Consider the following 22,323-nt stretch of genomic DNA (forward strand, 5'->3'; position numbering starts at 1 on the left):
GACCATGACCCCCCTCTAAGGACGGGTGGCTTGTGGGGCTCTCCGGCCCCCCTACAGGTGCGAGGACGGCCGGGCGGGCTCGGGGACGTGTGGGCCTGCGGGCTGAGCGGGTAGCCCAGACTCTTATTTTGAAGGGCGGCCTCGTCCGCCACCCCCTTGGTTTGCACGCTGACCCAATGGCAAGCCCTTGGCCGGCGCTGGGCTTGTTATCAATTACATGTTGTTCCTGCTGCCGCTGTGTCCCCGGGATCTATTTGAAAGAATGTTGCGGTCCTGCTGGCTGAAGCCCCCGGTTTTGTTTAGCTTCTGTATGTGTTAAAATGTTGCTTAGAGTGCAGCTGAGAGGCCGGCCAGTGCGTCCCCTCCCCGCGCGAAGCCTGTGCCCCTGGCCGTGCCACGTGCTGCTGTGTTTTAGGGGCCTGAGCCGGCGCAGCCTGGCGTGCCCTTTTTCAGATGCCCTCTCCTCGGCAGTTCCAGAGCCCCTTCCAGGCTCCGAGTGCCTCGGCGGCCAGCCCAGGCCGCTCGGCCCTGCATTGCTGCACTGCTCCTTGACCCTGCGATTCTACCACCGGTCTCCTTCTACCCTCCTGGCCCGCCCCCCTTCCTTCCCGGCTCCCTTTCAGCAGCAGCCTTTCAGGTACTCAGTCAGCAAAGCTTGCCAGGCCCTGTAGTGGTGGACTGAATGGACAGGCAGAACAGCTTCTATTCTGGTGGGGAGGTGGACAGAAAATAAAGGACACAGACACATAACTAAGATCGTTTCTGGCCTTGGCAACTGCTAGGAAGAATATAACGTGGGATGATGTACTAGAAAATGGTTAGGGGAGGCCCCCACCCTAGTGGCTTCTTAGCTGAGATTGAAAAAAGTTGCTCCTATTTGGGGTACTGGGGAAAGAGGGGTTCTCAGAGAGGGGGCAGCCAGAATAGTGGCCTGAGGGCCATGAAGTTGGTGGGCTTGGTGCACAGCTAGTGTGGAGCAGGTGGAGGTGAGATATGGGCGAGTGCTGGGAGAGGCTGGGTCACGTTTCCTTGGGAAACTATTGGAGGTTTCCTCCCACCCTATCCTACTGTACTTACTTATTTCTCTCTTTTTATATAATTTTGTCTGTGCCTGTCTCAGTTTATATCTAGAAAAGGAAGGCCTCCTTGAATAAGAATCACAGTACCATCATCACACTTAAAAATATCAAGAGTAATTCCTTGATATTATGGAATATTCAGTTGGTGGTTACAATTTAGAGGAGAACTTAAGTGGGCAGGAACATGGTCTGATCTGCTTCCCACCAGCCGTGGCCTCTTCCCAGGTTCCAGGAAAGTTGGAGTCCCCCGTATTCCTTAACATCACAGCAGAGGGACAGAAAGACCATACATTCCCCCATTTGGAGGCTAATCTTAGTGGCTGGTACTGACCATCCCCTGTGTTGATGCCAGCCCTATAAGTGCTCAGCATATGGTAGATAGCTCATTGGACTCTTAAAGCAAGAGAACTAGGCACTGTGGCAGCATCCCCACCCAGTAGACCAAGACAGGAACAGAGACGATGTGCCACCTGCCCAAGATCATCTGCCCAGCTGACATATTGCACAGGTAGGATCATAGCCCCCTGTCCAGAGGGTGGGGGGTGACAGGGGTTAGGGAGGTATAGGGCCAAGTGTGAGTTCTGCCCAGCCTCGTTGCCCTTTATATTATCTGGCATTTCTATTCCTTAAGGCACCTGATTTGGTGAATAGTGTGTATTTTAAAATACCCAATTTTAAGTCCTTAGCTGAGTATTTCGACCAAAAACCAAATGTCCTGGTGAAACTTCCCAGAAGTACAGACTTGCCAAGGGCCTCCACCTTGCCTTGTTTCCTGGAGCTCTGAAGCTTCCCAGATCAGTTTGGAACCGAGGTCAAAGGTCCTGAGGTTACTGGGAGGTTATGAAACATGGGGAAACTGAGATCTGGGGAGAGCCAGGACTTGCCCAAGGTCACAGTTGGTGATGACCAGCCTTGGGAGCTCTCTGCCCAGGGCTGGGCCTTTTGACTGTTGGGTAGTGCTGGGTGACAGGCCCAGTTGTGGTCCTGGAGACAGAGCATGGGGGTGGGTGCAGAGGTGATGTCAGTCTGCAGAGAATCTCTGGCTTTAGGTGCAGAATATCCCCAACCTCAATAAACATCCACTCATGATCACTGTGGGGACAAAGGTCCACAGAGGTGGCCCCATCACAGCCTGACACTGTTGACTCTCCTTGGACACCAGACCTAGCAAGGCCTTTAGAGGACACAGCTTTCCCCTCTCCTCTCTGTTGACATTCTCTGAGCTCCTCCTGGGCACCAGCTGCCACACTGGGAACTGGGGACACAGCGGACACCCTACAGCCCAGCCTGCTGTCATGGAGAGCATGGTCTAGTTGGGAGACAGGATTTGGCTGGGTCTTCCCGAGGTTGTGAGTGCTCCATGGGTGCAGGCCAAGGGGGTCTTCTCTACAGGCCTACTAGGTGGTTGTGAAGTCACATGAGGTAAGATCTGGGACCACCTCTGCTCCTGTGAGTTCTCCCAGTGGGCAGGGCCTTGTCCTCCCAGGGACAGAACCTCAGTAAAATGTCTGTTTTTTTTCAGGCCTGTCCCTCCTCTCTCCTTTCGCAAAGGAGGCCGCCAAGCTCAGAGGGGTTTGAGAGCTCTGGAGGGTGGTGAGCTGCCCGCTTCAGATGGAGAAACAGGGCTGGGTCTTTAATTTTTTGCCACAAACCAGACTTGCCTAATTAAAATATAGACTGTCCAGTTAAATTTTAATTTCAGATATAGTAATTTTTTAATATAAGCAAGTCCCATCTAATATTTGGGACATACTTACATTACAGATTAAAAGTTGTTCATTTGCCGAAACTGGTTTGGCTCAGTGGATAGAGCGTCGGCCTGCGGACTGAAAGGTCCCAGGTTCGATTCCGGTCAAGGGCACGTACCTGGGTTGCAGGCACATCCCCGGTGGGAGATGTGCAGGAGGCAGCTGATCGATGTTTCTCTCTCATCGATGTTTCTGACTCTCTATCCCTCTTCCTTCCTCTCTGTAAAAAATCAATAAAATATATTTAAAAAAAAAAAGTTGTTCATTTTTTAAACTCTGAAATTCAAATTTAACTGGGCAGCCTGTATTTTTATTTGCTCAATCTGGCAACCCTACCCAAGCCCCAACAACACAAGGGTCAAAGGGCAAATGGCCATTCTTCTTCCCCACTCCAGTGAGTCAACAGGAATGAAGCAGAGGTCAGATGTCCTCAGAAATGCAGCAACTCTGAATAACTGGACAGGGTTCCTGACCTTGGTTGGCTGTTCCAAGGTGCAGAGAGCCTCCTCACATACCTTTCTTGCTCACACACAGTCACAGTCATTCACAGACATAGGTGTGTCCCTTTCCAGAATTATTTTGGAAAATCTGTTTGAAAGCAAAAATGCCCCAGGTTGTGCAATGGGTTTGGGAGAGCACTCTTGCAAACAGGTGGTGCAATTTCAGAAAACACTCTTGCAGAGAATTATCCTGGGGTATGGATGGAGGCAGGATCCAGGCATTTGGCAACGGGACACTGTGGGCAGGTGGGGCTGGGGTGGCGGGGAGAGTCGGGGGGCACAGCCCACGAGATGGCAGGTAAGTGTGCTGTCCTGATCGGCCCTCTGTTGTTCCTCTCCACAGCCAGCAGTGGCACGGCCAGGCCAGCATGGTGGACCACTTGCTTCCAGTGGACGAGAATTTCTCGTCGCCGAAGTGCCGGGTTGGTTATCTGGGAGACAGGCTGGTAAGTGGGCAGGCATACCACATGCTGCCCTCGCCTCTCTCCGAAGACGACAGTGACGCCTCCAGCCTCTGCTCCTGCGCCAGCCCCGACTCGCAAGCCCTCTGCTCCTGCTACACCAGTGGCCCGGGCGGTGAGGGCCAGGACAACATCTTGGACTTCCTGCTCTCCCAGGCCACGCTGGGCAGTGGTGGCAGCGGCAGCATCGGGGCCAGCAGTGGTCCTGTGACCTGGGAGGCCTGGCGGAGGGCACCGGCACCTGTGAAGGGGGAGCATTTCTGCTTCCCGGAGTTTCCTGTCGGTGACCCCGATGATGTTCCAAGGCCCTTCCAGCCCACTCTGGAGGAGATTGAAGAGTTCCTGGAGGAGAATATGGAGCTGGGGCTCAAGGAGGCCCCAGAGAGCAACAACAAGGACGTGGAGGCCTGTAGTCAGCTCTCAGCTGGGCCACACAGGAGCCACCTCCATCCTGGGTCTGGTGGGAGGGAGCGCTGTGCTCCCCAGCCAGGTGGTGCCAATGCGGGTGACACTCAGGGCCCAGGTGGGGGGCCTGCACCCGATGGCCCCATCCCCTTGCTGCTGCAGATTCAACCTGTGCAGGTGAAGCAGGAATCAGGCACAGAGCCCTCCTCCCCTGGGCAGGCCCCGGAGAGTGTCAAGGTAGCCCAGCTCCTGGTCAACATCCAGGGGCAGACCTTTGCACTCCTGCCCCAGGTGGTGCCCTCCTCGAACTTGAACGTGCCCTCCAAGTTCGTGCGCATTGCCCCTGTGCCCATTGCTGCCAAGCCTATTGGGTCAGGATCCCTGGGGCCTGGCCCCACCGGCCTCCTCATGGGCCAGAAGTTCCCCAAGAACCCAGCGGCAGAACTCATCAAAATGCACAAATGTACTTTCCCCGGATGCAGCAAGATGTACACCAAAAGCAGCCACCTCAAAGCCCACCTACGACGGCACACAGGCGAGAAGCCCTTTGCCTGCACCTGGCCGGGCTGTGGCTGGAGGTCAGTATGAGGGGTGACAGGCTGGGTGGTGAGTGCTGCCCCTTTCTCTGTTCTTCTGGGTGTGCCGCCAAGGCTGATTAGGAAGGGGAGAGGGGTGGACAGGGGGCAGTGCCAGAGCTAGCAACAGCTGCTCAGAGGTTTGCTTGTCCCTCCTGGTCACTAAAACCAGAAAAAAATTGGTCTCCTGGCAAGGCTTGCTGGGGCTTGTGCTGAGAATGAGGGGACTGAGCCAGGGCAGAAGGGCTCTCAAGTGTTGAAAATGATGGGGCCTGGGCTGTGTGCCAGATGGGGCTTTGACTAGGTGTGCACTGTTCCCTCTGCTTTGCAGCACCCCAAAGGGTAAATACCACCCTAGGTTCCATCTTACTGCTTACTGCAAACTGAGGCTCAGACTGGCTAAGTAACTTGCCCAAGGTCACACAGCTTTGTAAGTGGGATTTGAACCCAAGTGGTCATATCAGAGCAGTCACATCCTGAAAATGCTGTTTCCCAACCAAAGGGACCAGTTTCCCTAACAGAAGTCCCTGGGCACATGGGTTGGGCCAGGCCCTTGCTCCCATGGGAGACCTAGAGGTGGTAGAGAAGCTGCAAAGCCAACCACAAGGTAGGACCTAGCTGGGTATGCTGACCGAAAGGTGGAAAGCTCTACTTTGTGTAGCATGGCGGGGAAACCAATCCTCAAAGGACAGGGCTCTTTTCAGGGTTACCCAGCCCTCAGGCAGCATAGCTCGATGGGACCCCAGTGGATCTCCCTTCCCTGGGCCCCACGTGCTGGGCCCACCTTCGTTGGGAGAGCATGTCCACCTTTTCCTGAAAAGCAGTCAGCCAGGAGCTCAGCCAGGAGCTCAGATGCTTCGGGGTGCCACAGCTGGGCTTCCCTCAGTTTAGGATGCCCACGCTGCTGGACTCTCTGGCCTGCCTGGGAGGGTGGCTTGTTCTACTGGCACATTCCTGGGCTTTTCTGATGTGGCTGTTGCTACATGTATGAGTGTGTGCGAGAGCAATGTGGCATGTCCCATCTGCGTGCAGAACTGGATCTTGCAAGTGGCTGTGTAACTGTGTGCATGTGTGTATGTATCTTGCTTTTTTCATGTGTGCCTCTGCTGCATGACCATGCGTGTACTTAGTCTATGAGTGTGCATCCATGTTGGTGTGGCTCTCAGGGAGCAGTTTGCAGCTTTTGTTTTTTGACCAGGCTTTTGTCTGAGAACTCCTGAGAGTTGGTCTTAGGGTGGGAGATGCCACTCCTGGGGTCCTGGCTGGCCCAGGACAGGAGCTGTGACTGGAATGGTTGATGTGATGCTGGCAGCCCCTTGCCATGGGAATGCAGAGGTGACCAGGGAGGGGAGAAATATACTACTACTCAACCTCTACTGTAAGGTTGGCACCCCTGAGAACTCCTTTTATGTAGCATGTTATGGAGGTATTCCTGCTCGGTATTGTCACTCTTAATCCAAGATCAGAGTCTGAGAAGAGAAGGTTCTCTGCTTGGCCTTCATGTGGACTTATAGAGACTCCTCTTGGATGCATTCTCTTCTTGGTGGGGTGCAGGCTGGAGAGAGGTTGGGCATTTGGCTTGGCAGAGCACCAGTCTGACTTTTATGAGGGGCTCATCTTTCTGGGCGCTGTCCTCTGTTGAATGCTGGCAAGTGGCCCTTCCATTTGGGATAGGACTGGGTGGGACCATAGAGAGGAAAGGTATGGTCCTTGGTCAAGGCTGCCCAATTGGTCCACTCCCACAAGATGAGAGGACCTGTCTTCTAGGCTGTCTCAGAAAGCAGACAGAAACTGCAGCCCAAAGTGCATCTTAGGGAGGCAGATCTCAGCCCTGACGCAGTGGTGTTATGAGGTAGTGAGTTCCCTATGGCAGGAAGTATACAAACAAGAGTGGGATTTATGGAGGGAATTCAGCTCTGCCACTGTTTAAGCCTTGGCATTGTTCCTCTTGCTCAGGATTCACTCGACAGGGAAAGGCATAGTGGGTACGTGGCATGATGAGTTCCCTATGGAGTCGACCCTGGAGCCATCCCTGCCTTCAGCCACTCCTAGGGCTTCAAAGGGCATCCCTAGCTTCTCCCAAGCTCTTCTAGAGTAGGGTCTGGTCCTGGTGGGGGTCACACATGGCAGAGGCCCTGGGAGCCTGGCACGCTGCGTCTCAGGAGGGCTGTTTCTCTGAGAATTTGTCCCAAAAAGCACCTTGGGTTATGGAGGCCCTTCCTGAGTGCAGGCTCCCTCCACCCCAAGGCCCGAAGGTGCCAATCAGCAGACCTGCGAGGGCTTCTTTCTGTGAGAGCCTGTGCTCCAGCCCCACCGTGTTGGGTGTCAGTGCTGGTGCTGCATGCCTTTGAGCCTCGTGCCGTACTCTGCCAGGTAGGCCCTGGGGTAACAGGCACACTTGCAGAGCAGCTTGTGAGGCCTGATGTGGTGGCATGTGTGTAATGTTGGGTGGTTAGAGCTTGGGTCAGGGAGGAGACCATAGACATAGGGCTTTAGAGGCAGGTATTCCACTGCAGAGGGAAAGGTATTGAGATGCCTGGTGGCATGATTTAAAGCCTCCAACTCGCTGTGTGCCCTCACCGTGGTCCCTCTTCCCAAGCCTGCTTACTGCCTCTCCTTACCAGGGCCAGGGGTGCTCAGCAGCGCCCCTTTTTCATCGGTGGTATTGTCACTCCTGACACCCTGGGGATGTATACAAGACATGCATGTCCCTTAAATGCCTCCATAGCCTTCATCTGAGTGTCAGAGGTGAAGGGAGCCCTTGTAGCAGTTGGACAGGAGGACAAACCCAGCTTTGTGGCAGCTTGGTCTGGACAGGGCAGGAGAAGCAATGATGATGATGATAAGGTATCATGTTTATTGAGCAGTTACACTCTGCTAGGCACTATTCTAAGGTTCTCAGAGCTGGAATCCCCTCCATGAGTTATACTTGCTTGCATCCCTCCTGCCGTGGGGGACTCATTACCTCATGAGGCTATTCTGGCCTTTATGTGTACTTTGGTTCACTTAAACACCATCCAAACTTCTCGTTCTGGCCCACAGGCCCACATAATCTGTTTGCTGACCTCACCTTTGTAGGCCACGCTCCCACTTGGACCTCAGCCCTCTCCTTGCCCTCTGTTTCCAACGCTTCTTCCCCAGTGGCAACTGTAGATGGTCTTATAATGGTCTCCGCTTTGTTTTGCACAGGTCACAGGCAGTAACTCACTGAGTCCTTACAATAGCCTTGGAACATATAGACATCAATATGCATTTTACAGAGGGGGAAATGGAGGCCCAGAAAGCCTGCAGGGACAGAGCTAGTTAGTATGGGTCTGGGTGCACCCCCAGGCAGTGCCTTAGCCCCACCCTGACCTGCAAGCAGTATGGCAGGCATGCCTCTCCCACCTGGAGACACCTGCAGTCATGGGCTGGCTTTCCCCTCATCTTTCTCTGTGCACCTGGGATTATAATGGTTGGGTGTCCTCTCTCCCCCACAGGGCCATCAGCTTTTTCAGGTGGTACACCATGGGTGAGGGAAAAGAGGTAGCAACAGCAGCAGTGATAACATTGCATTCAGCACTGCTCTCAATGCACCAAACGCAGTAACTCATGTAATGTTCCATCAAGTCTGTATGCCTCAGTATGTTGTCCCATTTTATAGAGAAGGAAATGAGGCACAGAGCATTTTAGTAAGTTCTCCTTGGTCCCACAACTAGTAAGTGGCAAAGCCAGGAGTTCACCCTGGGCTGTCTGCCCTCAACCCCCTACCCCCAGACTGAGGACCTCTCTCCAGCCCCCTCTGCAAGTCTCTAGTCCGGTGTGGCCTGCTAGAGTGTTGAGAGGACTTTCACCTGCAGCTGGTCTTTGGAGTGGCACCCCTACACTCTTGCTTGCCTCCCCACATGGGGAGCTCCCCACTCCCAAGGCTGCTCTCTTGCTGGGCCTGGTGAGCAGATTCCTCTTCCTCCTACCAGGCCCGTTCTGGCCCTGGCACTGTGTCCTGTGTCCTGTGCCCCACCCTGTGCACCTTTGTGTGATGAACAGTATCCCTCCCTGCACTCCTCTCCCCCATTGTCACGTGCCCCGGTTACCAACCCCCGCTTCCTTCTGCTTTTGGTCCTGAACCCAGTGTTCCCTGTCCTTTCCCCTCTTGTGACATGGTTCTGGCACCCTTGACAGGGTTAAAATCAGACTTTCCCTATTCCAAGCTAACCATCTGGGAAGTGGCTGCTTGCCTGCCTTCCTAGAAGTTTCCTTGCTTCACTCTCAGACACAGGCCTTCTTTGTTCCCTGCAGCGGAACGTCCTGTTCCAGAATGGCCAAGCAGTTCTGTCCAGAAAGAATCCCTTCCTGCTGCAGCTAATATGAATATTAATAACTTTCACCATCCCTGTGTGGCAGGTACTGTTGTCATCCCCAGAGACACAGAGGCCCAGAGAAGGGGATTTGCAGGCCCGAGGCCACAGAGCCAAGAGATGGCAGGGACAGGATTCAAGCCCAGTGGTCTGGCTCTTTTGGTCTGTGTCACTGCTTCCCCTACTCGATGAGGCATTCTCCAACCCCATCCCTGTACTCAGCTTGGCCTCCAAGTGTGGCTGGGCAGGTTGTGCATTGCACAACTCTGGGGGGTGCCAGTCCCATTGGGATCTTTGAGACTTGACTGTAATCATGGCTTTCTGTCTGATGGAAGGGGTGCCTTTGCACAAAGGTGGTGTGTGTGCCAGTGGTGGTGCTGACATTATAAGCTGCTTAGGAAAGTCACCTGGACCTCTGTGCTTCCCTGTCCTGCACCCCGGTAACACAATTCACAGTAACCACCTACACACTCAAGGACGTACCAGAGGCCAGGCCCTGTGCTAAGCTCCTTGCTGATAAGAGTTCACAATTGTTGGGTGATTGCACCGCTGTCAAGCACTGCTGTAAACACTTGACGCCTTTTATAGTCCTCTGAGACAGATCTATCACATACCTGGCTTCATTCAGGTGGGGAAACAGCCTCAGAGAGCTTGCCGACTTGCCCGGGTTGCTGGTCAGTATGTGCCTACAAAGGCTGCCTCTCCCTCTGTGTGGCCCCCAGGTCTCTCCAGTGCTGCTCTTTGGGACAATGTGAGTAGGGTGTGAGGCAGGGATCTTCTGAGGGTTCAGTTCCCAGGGACAGTACCTCTCAAATTGCAGGACCCTATGGCAGTAGGGAGGGGGCTTGCAGATGGGAACAGCTTCTTCTCAGACCTGGCTTTCCCTTGGTGCCCCCATGATGGCAGGGACCCTGTGGTCTTGTGTCACTGCCTTTGGCCTCTGAGAAAAGTTCCAGAAGGTGGACAAGAATCCCAAGATTTTCATTAGATAAATGAAAAAACTGAGGCCCAGGATGGCTCTTAAGTTTGCTCAGGACCACATAGGGCTCCCAGTCGGGTGGGGACCTGAGCAGATCCTGCTGTTCCACTGCTGTAGGACCCCCGCAAGCCTCTTGTTCTCTTTGAGCTCTTACAGTGTGACATTGTCAGTCCCATGGGGCTGATCCTGGCTCCCTGGAAGGTGCAGGCACTCCCAGTGCCTGGTGTCTGGGAAGGCTCTAGCACTGTCGATGGCATTTCCTGTAGCTTTCTGCTGCCCCCTGCCTTGGGCATGCCCACCTGCTCAGAAGCTGTATGTCCAGCTCCAGCTGGGGGCACGTGGCCCTGGCCCAGGAGCTCAGGTCCAGGCTCTGACTGCCAGAGCCCATTGATGCTGCTTCCTCCCTGGCACAGGGCTCCAGTGGCACATACCTTCTAGCCAGGTTCTGTGGGTGTAGCCAGGTCCTCTGTGGCCACCAGGGTGGCAGGATATAGCAGGGAGCTGTTTCAAGACCTTTGCTTGGGCCTCGGCTGCTCTGTCTTACCTGTGACCCTGGATGAGGCCCTCATCACTCTGAGCCTCAGTTTCCTCATCTGAAAAATGGGCCAGTTGATCTTCCTTAATTCTGAAAACATGCTGAGAGTATTTCTCTGTATTCACCACAATTGGTGCTCTGGGATGGGGGTGGAAGAAACCTGGTTGTGCTCTAGGGGCAGGGCACCAGGGACAGCCAAGCCAAGCTGAGGTGCTTATCTTCCCTGCCTCTCCGCCCAGCTTCCCATCTGTGCTCAGGCCCTCCTGTTGCCCACCTGAGCATTCCCCAAGACTTGTCCTGCTGGGCATGTGATCCTTGGCAGGCCGTAGGATCAAGGCCTCCACCCACAAGTCATGCCAGACTGGGCCATCACCCCCTACCCATTGGCTGGGTTGGGGACAGCTTTCCAGGGGCACCACCTAATCTGCCTCTTGTTGTGTGGCCCCAGGTCCAGGAACAGGGCTCCTGAGTGTATGCATCTGTGCATGTATGTGTTCACATAGGTATACATTGCATTGTGTGTGCGCATGTGCATACATGTGCGCACAGGTGTGGAGTGGGTGACATGTATATATGTATGAGTATGCTCACATATGTGCAGTGTACCCATGCCCATGACATGCACATATGTGTGGCATGTGTGTTTAGACATGGATGTGCATGCGTGCACATGTGTATGTGTGTGAGTGTATGGATTCGTGCGTGCATGTGGGTGCATGGATGCACTAGGACTTGAGAGGACTATCCCCATGACAGCCCCATCCTCCTGTGGGTGCCTGCTCTGGGTGCCTGCTGTGTCCACACTTTCATGTAAATGCACTGACTGGGCACTTACCATGCACCAGGTAGATGTGTCTTTCCTCATGGAGCTGATGGTCTAGTGCCGTGGTCGGCAAACTGCGGCTCGTGAGCCACATGCGGCTCTTTGGCTCCTTGAGTGTGGCTCTTACACAAAATACCACGTGTGAGCGCGCACGTACAGTGCAATTGAAACTTCGTGGCCCATGCGCAGAAGTCGGTATTTTGTGAAAGAGCCGGTATTTTGTGGAAGAGCCACGTGGAAGAGCCACACTCAATGGGCCAAAGAGCCGCATGTGGCTCGCGAGCCGTGGTTTGCTGAGCTGCAGTTTGCCGACCATTGTTCTAGTGGCACAGACTGACACTCATCAAAAAGTAAGAAATGGATTTAAAATTGCAACAACTGTGGCAGGGGCCAGGAAAGAGAGGTGCGTTGTGTTGTGGGAACCTAGAATGATGTAGTCCTGGAGGGCTTTCCTGAGGAAGTAACATTTGAACTGGGCTCTAAGGGATGGGTGGGTGGGAGCGAGGAGAAGGGAAGGACGAGCATTCTGGATAAAGGGAACAGTATTGCAAATGCCCTATGTCAAGAGGGACAGGTCAGTATAGGTGGAACACAGAGGAGGAGAGTATGTGTGTGGGGAGTGGGGATTTGAGGGGTGGGGAGACCCTCAAATCCCTGAAATCAGTGACAGCTGTCTGAGCCCTGTGGTCCAGTCAGTTCTTACCTCTCACTAGTGGCCTCTGGGCTATGGGAATACTTGCTCCTGGACAGACTGGGGCCAAGAGAGGGAGGTGGCAGGGGAGCCATTTAAACTCTCAGAAGTACCTTGTAGAGGTACAGTTTTGTTTGGGGACATCTTAGAGGTCCAGCTTTCAGGAAAACTGGGTCCAGGAATTGGGTGGGGCTCTCTTTTTTTTAATCCTCACCTAAGGCTATTTTTTCTGTCAATATCTAGAGACAGTGTTGAGGGGGAGAGAGAAACATCAATGTGAGAGACAATTGATTGGCTACCTCCTGCAAGTGTCCCTGCCTGGGCTGGGGCACCTGCAACCAAGGTATATGTCCATGACGGGGAATTGACCCCATGACCCTTCGGTCTACAGGCCAGCACTCTAACCACTGAGCAACCAGCCAGGGCTTCATAAACATTTTAATAGTGGCATGCTATTCAATAAGCACCAATTAACTATTTCTTTGGTTAGGCATAGTAATATCTTCTTGAACATTATTCTAACCTTTTGTTATAGTAAAACAACATCTTGGTGCCTAAGCCGTTTTTTCTTTCTTTTGGGTAACTTCCTTAGGATAGCATCCTAAAATGAGAGTTACCAGCTCAAAGGACATGAATGCCTTTACTTTTCTTTTTTTTTTATAAAGATTTTTTTAAAATATATTTTTATTGATTTCAGAGAGGAAGGGAGAGGGAGAGAGAGATAGAAACATCCATGATGAGAAAGAATCATGGACTGGCTGCCTCCTGCACGCCCCACACTGTGGGTCAAGCCTGCAACCCGGGCATGTTCCCTGACTGGGAATCGAACTGTGACCTCCTGGTTCACAGCGACACTCAACCATAGACATGCTGGCTGGGCACCAGTTCGGTGGGGTGAGTCTCTTTAATGGAGGCAAGGGAAAGGAGTCAAGAACTCCCTGCTCAGCTGGGGAAAGACTCTTCTCCTCAGCCTCATTTTCTCCTCTAGATGGGCTCCCAATGTAGACCTCCATGGAAGCCCCAAGTTCTGGTCTGAGGGGAGAGCATGAAGCACAGCCTCAGTCAGGGCAAGCTGATCCCACTGCATGCTGGAGGGGGCGGTGTTTGGGGTGGGGCGCGGTGGGTGGAGAGTAAGTCAGATCTCCGGTAGGCTTGAAAGCCTACCAGCCCCTCTCAGGCCCAGATGCGGCAGAATGGCCTGCTGTGCTGGCAGAGCCTTTGATTCCAATTCTTGCTATCCTGGGGGGCACAGGGACATGGGGAGGGGGCTTGGGACAGTTGATTTCCACCATAAATTTAGAAGCACTTGGGTAGCTGAAGTATCCTGAGCTGCCCAGCTGGTGGAGTCCTGGGGATCCACTGCTGGCCTGGGTGTATGTGTTTGGGGGGGATGAGGGGGGCGGTTGGGGCAGGGTGGGCCAGCCTGGCCTTGCTGATTGCTGTGTCCCTGTAGGTTCTCCCGTTCGGATGAACTGTCAAGGCACCGGCGTTCGCACTCAGGCGTGAAGCCCTACCAGTGCCCTGTGTGTGAGAAGAAGTTCGCTCGGAGTGACCACCTGTCCAAGCACATCAAGGTGCATCGCTTCCCCCGGAGCAGTCGCTCCGTTCGTGCTGCCAACTGACCCCCCACCTCCACCCACCCACACAACCATTACCACTACCACCTGTTCACCCCATCCCACCAGCCCCATCAGATGGTCCAGATCGCCCATGTATTTTGTAGCAATAATTTATTTGCCTCCTTCAGAGAGATGTGACAATGTTGCCAACCCAGCAGCCTGGGTTAATATGGGAAGAGGGGGGCTGGCCTGGGAGGCAGGAACCCAGAGCCCTCCCACCTGCTGCCTTTCCTGGGGAGACCCAGCCCCTGACCCAGGAGGCCGGCCTTTGTGCCTTTGCACCTTCGTGCCTTCCTGCGCCACTGTCACAGGCCTCTGCTGCAGTGTCTGGGGGCCTGGCCCTTCTCCCACTGGGCTCCCTGCTTGGGCCAGGGCCAGCACTTTATTGCCCGGGAAGATGAAATGTGCAGTTTTGAAATGTCAGTTCCCACAGGGAGCCTCACTGGGGAAAAGGAAGTAGGCCAAAAGTCCTGGGCTGCACGGTGGTGTGCAGGTGGTTTTGTCCAAATGCTTTGCTCAGCCTGAATACCAGAAGGTATGGGCAGGGCTGTTAGGGGTGTAGGACCTGGCCTCCTGGTGGCTGCAGGATTGGGGTGAAAAGTCCTCCCTCTGGGGGCTGACAGTGCATGTGCTTCAGTTAAATGTGCAGGGCAGGCAGACAGATGCAGGCTAGCCCCGGAGCATCTGTACCCAGTGTGGCTCATCCCCTCGTCCTGTTTCCCAACACCAGCCTCCAGAGTCACCTTTTGGGAGGAGAGGGGAACAGGCTGTGTAGCAAGTAGAAGAATCAGATAAAGCCCCCAATCCCTATTTAGAAATGCATTCCTCATTTTGTCTAGAAATTAATATCAAATGAACTAGCTTGTTTTGATAGGTTTATTTCACATCCTATGAATGTATGTAAATAAACTGTACATAGGTACATCTACATAAAATATCTTTTAATAACATCAGCATTTGTGTAAATTTGAAATTTTAAAAATCTATAAAGCTGGTGTATATATGTTACAATTATGTATATTTTCTTTGGTCCTTCATAAAAATATATTTACTTTGCCAATAAAAAGAAAAAAGAACTCAATAACTTAATGATATTCATACACTGTTTTCCTCTGCTCTGCCAGGAAATGGGGTAATCGGGGGGCTGAGTCTCAGGGGACCTTGAGGTTTATACCTGGAAAGATACAAAGGCATCTTTGGGGTTAAGCCCCTGGCCTAGCCATGCAGGGTTCCCACACAGCCCTACCTACAGGCTGGCTGTTAGGTTTCGCTTATTCCAATATCCCAGAAGGCTAGGAGTGCTCTCTCTCCTCTACACAACCCCAAATCCAACCCTTATCCTAGCATCACTTATGGGAAGCCACTGCAGGCCAGGCCAGGCCCACAGGGGTCACTACTCCTCTGATTTACTGTTGGAGGCCCTTGCTCGGCATTTGACACTTTCTGTGCAGTCCATTGGGTATTTATTGTGCACCCACTGTATGTTTTGTGCAGATGTAGGGGGCAGATCATGCCCCCTCCTGAACTCCTGGAGGAAATGGCATATTCCCGCCTGCATGCGTGGTAGTAAATGGATTAGGACTTTAGCCACCACCTTCACCCTCCCCAGCTGCTCAGAACTCTGGGGAGACAAAGCCTCCTAAACTCCCCAGATGCTTGAGGCTCTCTGAGCACTTGCACAGTTGGGATTTGGACCCATCCACACATCCTGGCAGGCTGGGAACAGGGCGGGACCAGAGGAAGGAGAAGCCATGAGCTAAGCCAGGTGGGCAGGGAAGGTGGCCACAGTTCTATTGTGTGAATTAGTAGGTGAGGACCTTCCAGAGGTGATTGTCTACCCAGGAACCTGATACAAGTAAGGCCAGTGTTTCTCAGTGACAGCTTCAGAGACTGACCCTGGTCCCGGGGAAAGGACTTGGCCTATGACATCTGTCCTTTGCCCCTGACCAAATATACCTTGTATGGCCAAACATGCTTGGGTAAGTGAGGCATTAGCATAGCCTTTCTTCATCCATAAACAAACAACATAGCCCAGATAAAAGGACACCAGAGGTCAGGACAGTCACTGTGGAGGAGCCTGTGAGCACATGTATCCATGGTGCTGGGCACTGACCCAGGACCCCACTCCGCTCATCTCTGTGGATGTCCCCACAGCTCGCTTACTGTGCACTTGCAGCCTCCAGCTGACCCTGTGTCCAGGCCAAGGTCAGGGTGGTTGTGTGTGGTGGGGTGGTCTAAGTCTGGCTCCAGACTCCTCACCTGATGTGTATGTTTGCACCCTTGTCATGCCCCTTGGCAGCACAGCTGAGTGAACAGGGCGTGGAGGGAAGGGCACTGCCTCTTGATCCCCACTCCCCCCACTTTGGATTTCTTAAACTCTATAGATTTGAGCTTCTTCCCCCTGCAGAATGGGGATGAAAGTCCTCAGGTGATCCATGGTGGGGAAGGGTAAGAGAGAGTGTGTGACTTTGAATAGTGGTGAGGACCCTTTCTAGCCTGTGAGCCTGCCTTCAGGCCAGATGGAGAGCCTGGGGAGTCAGGGTCTCTGGTCTTCTACTGCAGCTAACACCATTGCAGCATGACCCATGAAAGCATTAGGAGTTCTGTTGAGGCACCTAGCTTGTCTCCTACCTCTGGGAGACTCCCATGCCACCACCTTTGTCACTGGAAGAAGAGTGTTTGTCTTAGCCTACGAGCCAAGAAGCAGATGGAGATGTGAGCCAATGTGCCCACAATTGTTTGTAATAGGGAGGAGTCTGGAAAGTTGCAGAGCTTTAACACCCTGGGACCCCATCTTGCACAATACCCTTCCCAAAGGCACACAGAGGGGGAAGTATCATTTATTGAGCAGTGAAGCAGGCAGAGTATGGGTTAGACTGCTATAACAAAGAAACTTCTCAACACTGTTGCTTACATAGGTAGTTTCTTTTTCTCTATTTAAATATTCTGAAAGTAAGCAGTCCAGGCTGATATGGCAGCTCCATTGTGGGGAGCTCCTCTCTCGTTGCTCTCCATGCCCTAGGGTGTTGGTCCAAGATGGCTCACCAGGGTACTGTGCCAGCCCAGGGAAATCCATCAAGGGGCCATGTGTTCCCTCCCTCCCTGAAAGGTCAGGGGCTGGGATTTGCACAGTCTTGTCCACCCATGTCCCATTGGCCAAAACAATCACAGGTTCATCCGCTGCAAGAAAAGCTGGAAAATTTAGTCTTAATCTGGAGGTTATGGACACAGCTAAAATTTGGAAGTTCTATTACAATAGAAAGAAAAGAAGCGTAGGCATTGAGTTTTCACTACAAGCACACCCGCCATGTTGGTGTTGAGCCTGGTGCCATGCACACATTCTGTTCACCTCTCAGAACCTTGCAAATTGGCCTCTTCCCTGCAGCATGTAAGTCATGGTAGAGTGGGTGGTTCCCCCCGCCCCTCTCAGAATGGGTGTCACTGGCAGGTATGGAACCTACTGTCAGGCTTGGAACATCAGCGTATCAGGAGGGGAAACCCTGTGGGAATAGAGGAGCTCTGACACTTTGGTTGACAAGCCAAGGGTACAAATGACAGAATCCTCACCCATGGGGACAAAAGTAAACAAAACAAAACCCGTATAAAGTCACCAGTGTCTGTTCTTCAATAGGATCCAGAATCTCTACAAGGGTCAAGGGGATAGAAGCAGAAAGATCTGGGGTCAGGACTTCTAGGGAACTATAACTTTTCTTATGCTCCATTGGTTCTAAATATCAAAGACCCAGACAGCGGGTGTAGGGAGAAGCTGCTGGGAATGGGCATGTTAACTCGCACAGCTGTCAATGTGGTGAGGGTCTTGGAACATCACATAAGGGGACCAAACACAGGGACAAGGTCAGCTCTCTTTGTGACAGACACCGAGTCTGAACTGCATTACCTGAAGTTAGGCTAAGGTGACTAATGCCATGGGGCCTGCTAAAAGACTGCAGGTGGAGGCAAAGGGAGCATTCAGAAGACTCAGAAAGTATATACCTCAGCGATCCACTGCAGGACCCAGAAAGGCATCTTTGGAAATTTCCCGTTATCTTCAACAGGTAAAAAGTTCCTGCTGGCTCCTGGGAGGCCACAAAGGGGGCCCTGGCTGGAATAGAACAGAAACAAGATGAGGTACAGAGAGAGGTGGAAGGATGAGGGAATATTGCAAGAGAACAAAAACTGCAACGGCAAAATTAAAATCTGCCTTGGAGACAGCAAAGAAGGGTAGGTAGGGCAGGCTTCCGACTGCTGCCATGGAGTTCAAACTCACATGGATCCCAGACCCAGCTGGGAAGGAACGATGAAAGTGGGATAGATAGGTATGGAGGGCAAGAAAAATCAGTAGCTGGATACTGGGGTTCTGGAACAGATTTCAGAACAAATAGCATATGTATTAATACTGTAAATAACATATACAACATACTAAAATGTAACATATAAAATGTGCTAATATGTAATATATACTAGTGTGTAACATCTCTATATAAAAGCCTATGCAACCATTTGACTGGCCGGTAGCTATGATGCACACTGACCACCAGGGGACAGACGCTCAACGCACAGGCATGGAAACATGGAACAGACTGATGAATCTCAGAGGGAAGGGGAAAGGGGGAGGGCAGGAAGAACTTAACCAAAGATATATGCATATAAGAGGCTCAGTGCACAAATCTGGTGCATAAATCCCTCGCCCTGGCCTGCAGGAATCAGGCCGAAACCAGCTCTCCGACATCCCCTGAGGGGTCTTGGATTGCAAAAGGGTGCAGGCCAGGCTGAGGGACCCCACCGGTGCATGAATCTGTGCACTGGGCCTCTAGTACTAATATATAACATAACAAATATGTACAAATAGAATTATAATACAATTATACAATATGTAATTAAATCATATATAACTATATGCACACTTGATGTAAGTGGAGGGCTGGGAAAATACCCTACCCATGGAGGCAGGAGGGCATAATGGGTGGGTCTTGGAAGCAGAAACTGGAACTGAGCCCACTTGAGCCCTATTGGTTTCTCTGACTCTCAGGGCACTTATGCGAAACCAGTGTCACTACATTGATTCCCCAGGAGGTGTGAAGAGGGAGTTAGCATATTTACATAGCAAATCCATTGCATGATGGACAAGAGGCCACAGTGATGAGGTAGAAAGAGAAATGCAGCACCCAAAGAAGGGCCTCCCACTAGAGAACTGCCTGAGATAAGGACATGGAAGCTCAGAGGCAGCTCTCACCTCCTGAGGTCAGGCCTTGGCTGGAAGGGACACCTGTGGGCCTTGCACAAAGGAGCCCCTCATGGAGTGAGGTCTGGACCCTGAGACCAAGTAAGCTTTCAACCTCCATTGGGCCTTTCCCATCTGCTCTAATTCTGGGAGTCCGGGAGATGTGAGGACACACCGGCATCGCCGTCCTCACCTGTCCCCAGCGTCTGGTTCTGTGAACTGGGCCTCGACTCTGAGCTGAACGAATGAGAGCAGGTTCCAGACGGAATGGTGCTGGCTCTAGTGAGGAGTGGGATCACCACAGCTCCCTTTAAAAGATTACATCAGAGACATCAGGCACCTGAAAGACAGATGACTAGAATGAGAGTAGGGTTGTCAGAGCTGGAAATAGCTGACTACAAGAGTGAAAATACATTTAGCTAGACAGGAGTCTAAAGAATGGCGAATGGGTTTTAACATTCAAATGCAGATACCAAATACTGTTACAGAAAGAGAAGAAAGGTTTGCAATGTCCAAGTAACAATGTAATTAATACCAGTCTGGCTCCAAACCCCAGGTTGTACGAACGGTTGTGCAAATGCTTGAAGTGCCTCTGGTAGGACCCTCCTCTTTCCCAGAGAAGTCCTTGCCCTTTAAAGGAGAAAATTAGACCAGTGGCGTTTTGGACATCTGATTTTATGTATTTCTCCCTTCCCTGAGACATCTCTACCTTGTGCACAAGAGGAAGAAATAAGGCTTGATGTCTCATTTCTATGGGGTAATTGGCAACTGGTAACTGGTAAGTTGGTAACAGCTGTCCCCAGAGGGCTCAGTTGGAAAGAGGAATGAGGCAACCTGTCTGGTCCCACTGAAAAGTGGCAGTGGGTGCCCTTCTCCCACTGAAGCCCAGGACAAAAAGTGGGTGCTCCCACTGGCTTGGAGCTGCTGGCAGGACAAGTAAGTGGGCAGTTGCATCCTCCTCCCCAGAGGACACCCAGGACCCATGAGTACTCCATGTAGAGGAGTTCTGGGTCTCACTGGATAGATGAAACTGTGGCCTCCCCTATGTGTCAGCTTGAGGGAGGACTCGAAGGTGGTGATGCAGTGATTGGTGGGCGCTCCTTTTCTCCCTTACTCTCAACTTTGCTAAAAGTCTGGGTGCACATCTGGAAATTCATGCCCTCTCCTAGTAGTGAAGATGCCCCTCACCAGCTCAGCAGGCTCTGTGTTCTCCCATAGCGCCCCTTTCTCCCACTTGATCCCTTCAATACTGGTCCTGAGAGTCCAGCCACTCTGGCAAGAACCATCTGTGCCACCTTTACTAAAAGTTTGCAGGGTTACAATATTTTGCTTGGGAAACCTTTATTTGATGTTTCAATCTCTCTATATAAAAGCCTACGCAACCATTACGACCGAATGACCAGAATGACTGGAACGACCAATCAACCAGTTGCTATGGTGCACTGACCACCAGGGGCTAGATGCTTAACACAGGAGCTGGCCCCTGGTGGTCAGTGTGCTCCCATAGACAACCTCCTGTAGCCCCTCCCCCCAGTGTGCCAGCCAACCTCCTGCGGCCCCTCCACCCGGCTAGCTGCCTCCGCCCCACAACTGGCTGGCCAACCCCTGCAGTCCCTCCCCCCTGCTGGCCAGCCCCCCGGTAGGCCTCGATTGCTGGCCAAGCCAAGGGACTCCATCTGTGCACAAATTCGTGCACCAGGCCTCTAGTTAAAATAATAACATAATTATAATATCCACTAAGTTATAATAATATAATTTATAATAGTTACATAATATAATCATACATATATACTATAAGTAAAGATTATAACTATACTTATTGGCCACCCTCTTTGCGAGGCACCCAGGGACTTTACTTTTGGCATCCATCCCTTCTGTCACCTTCTAAGTGTTTCCCTCTTCCTCCTGGAACTTCAAATTCCTGGCCTCTTTAAATACACAGGAGAATTAGAGTCAGATTTCCTGGTTCATATAACCTCTCCCTGCCTCAGTTTCCTTATCTTCACAGGATGATAATGGTTCCTTCCTCATAAGGTCAGTGTGTGGACAAAATGAGTGAACATGAGATGCACTGAGAACAGAGTCCAGCAGGGGGTAAAAGCTATTACTATTGGTGGCATTTTTATTACTACCCATTGTTACTTGAGCATCCCCTCAGCATCCCCACCTCTTCATGCCAAAGGCTGAATAAGACACTTCTTCTAAATGAACACAGCACTCTTCCAACAGTCATCTTATCAGGGCAAACGTTTTCCAGCACCTGCACATCTTGCCGGCAGACAGGCGAGCCCATTCCCTCTTCAAAAGGATTGCAACATCTCCTCGGTGTTCATTCATAGATCATTAAACACTTAGCAGAGAGAACTCAAAGCTAAAACAGGGGAGGGCAAAACACAGAGTTTATTCTTGCATTGTTTATTAATTATTGTATTATTTTCATATGAACAACTGTAAACCTACCTTTGCCCCGCCCTGTATGTTCAAGCCATTGTTGATGAAGTATCAGGTGATAAACAAGATAAACCCAGTTGGAAACTATAGAGGCATTAAAAGGCTATGCATGATTCACAGGTTTTATTTGCATTCTTATTTGCATTATTTTCTAGGTAGGAAGCTAATCACTAGACTGTCCCACTTAATACCAGACACCTGGAAATTCTACCTGAGGCCAAATTCTCTTACACTGACACACTTTCCACACCCCCACAGGAGTCACACGCCTTGCATCCCATAAAAATAACCGCAAAATGCATGCCCCAATCTTCAGGGGCCTGTGGTCTGAGTGCAGGGGCCTGTCTTGGTGTGTATGTGTGTGCGTGTGCGTGTGCGTGTGTGATTATACCCTTGGACACTGGGCATTTGAGCCTCACCTAAAACTGCCAAGTGGATACTCTGGGCACCCCATCAACATAGAATTAGCCACAATGATATAATTTATTTCTAAACAAATAAACTTTATTTCATGTATACAAAAAAAGAGAATAGACATGGATAAAGTTAGACATGGAGAGAAATGTATGAGCTAACAAGTCAAATATATCTGGAATGCATAGAACTGTTCTATAAATTAGTGAGTAAAAGATAAAAATTCCAATAGAAAAATGGGCAATGAATATAGTAACTTTACAGAATAAGAAATGTGATTAGCAAATCAGTCCATTGAGAAGATGTTTGACCTTGTGAGTGAGTGTGTGTGTGTGTGTGTGTGTGTGTGTATGAATTCTATTTATGAAAATAAAAACGATAATGGATTCTATTTATGCTGGCTAGACTGAAAAAAATGTAAAAGATTGATTACATCCAAGGCGTAGAAATGGCTGCTTCAACATTGTTGATGGCAGCACAATTTT

The 22,323-nt window shown here is 51.4% G+C and overlaps 1 protein-coding gene and 1 long non-coding RNA gene across 4 annotated transcripts in view; one reads left to right on the forward strand and one right to left on the reverse strand.

Annotated features, from left to right (window-relative positions):
* The first annotated feature begins 357 nt into the window (after positions 1-357).
* KLF15 (Kruppel-like factor 15) lies at positions 358-14,832 on the forward strand. Of its 3 annotated transcripts, none has more exons than XM_006763234.2 (3): positions 358-637; positions 3,671-4,771; positions 13,587-14,832. In XM_006763234.2, exons 2-3 carry the CDS (start codon positions 3,696-3,698, stop codon positions 13,753-13,755), a joined length of 1,245 nt encoding a protein of 414 aa, XP_006763297.1. In that variant the 5' UTR covers positions 358-637; positions 3,671-3,695; the 3' UTR covers positions 13,756-14,832. The 3 variants fall into 3 exon arrangements, with proteins under 3 accessions (XP_006763297.1, XP_006763295.1, XP_006763296.1); XM_006763232.2 differs by lacking the exon at positions 358-637 and adding an exon at positions 648-1,587; XM_006763233.2 differs by lacking the exon at positions 358-637 and adding an exon at positions 1,621-2,501.
* Positions 12,438-22,323, reverse strand: part of LOC107183001 — an 18,391-nt gene continuing 8,505 nt past the window's right edge. Inside the window, exons 2-3 of the long non-coding RNA XR_001513779.1 lie at positions 19,509-19,512; positions 12,438-12,558 (exon numbers count right to left, since the gene is read on the reverse strand). This is a non-coding gene — a long non-coding RNA (uncharacterized LOC107183001). The remainder of the gene's footprint in view (positions 12,559-19,508; positions 19,513-22,323) is intronic.

Source organism: Myotis davidii, unplaced genomic scaffold, assembly GCF_000327345.1.
Source record: "Myotis davidii unplaced genomic scaffold, ASM32734v1 scaffold78, whole genome shotgun sequence".
Lineage (NCBI taxonomy): Eukaryota > Metazoa > Chordata > Mammalia > Chiroptera > Vespertilionidae > Myotis > Myotis davidii.

Bases quoted from the DNA above. Each gene is read 5' to 3' on its own strand.
- KLF15 (XM_006763232.2), top strand. From the start codon at position 1,541: ATGTGCCACCTGCCCAAGATCATCTGCCCAGCTGACATATTGCACAG. The intron at 1,588-3,670 runs GTAGGATCATAG...TCCTCTCCACAG, and splicing joins CCAGCTGACATATTGCACAG to CCAGCAGTGGCACGGCCAGG. The intron at 4,772-13,586 runs GTCAGTATGAGG...GTGTCCCTGTAG, and splicing joins TGGCCGGGCTGTGGCTGGAG to GTTCTCCCGTTCGGATGAAC.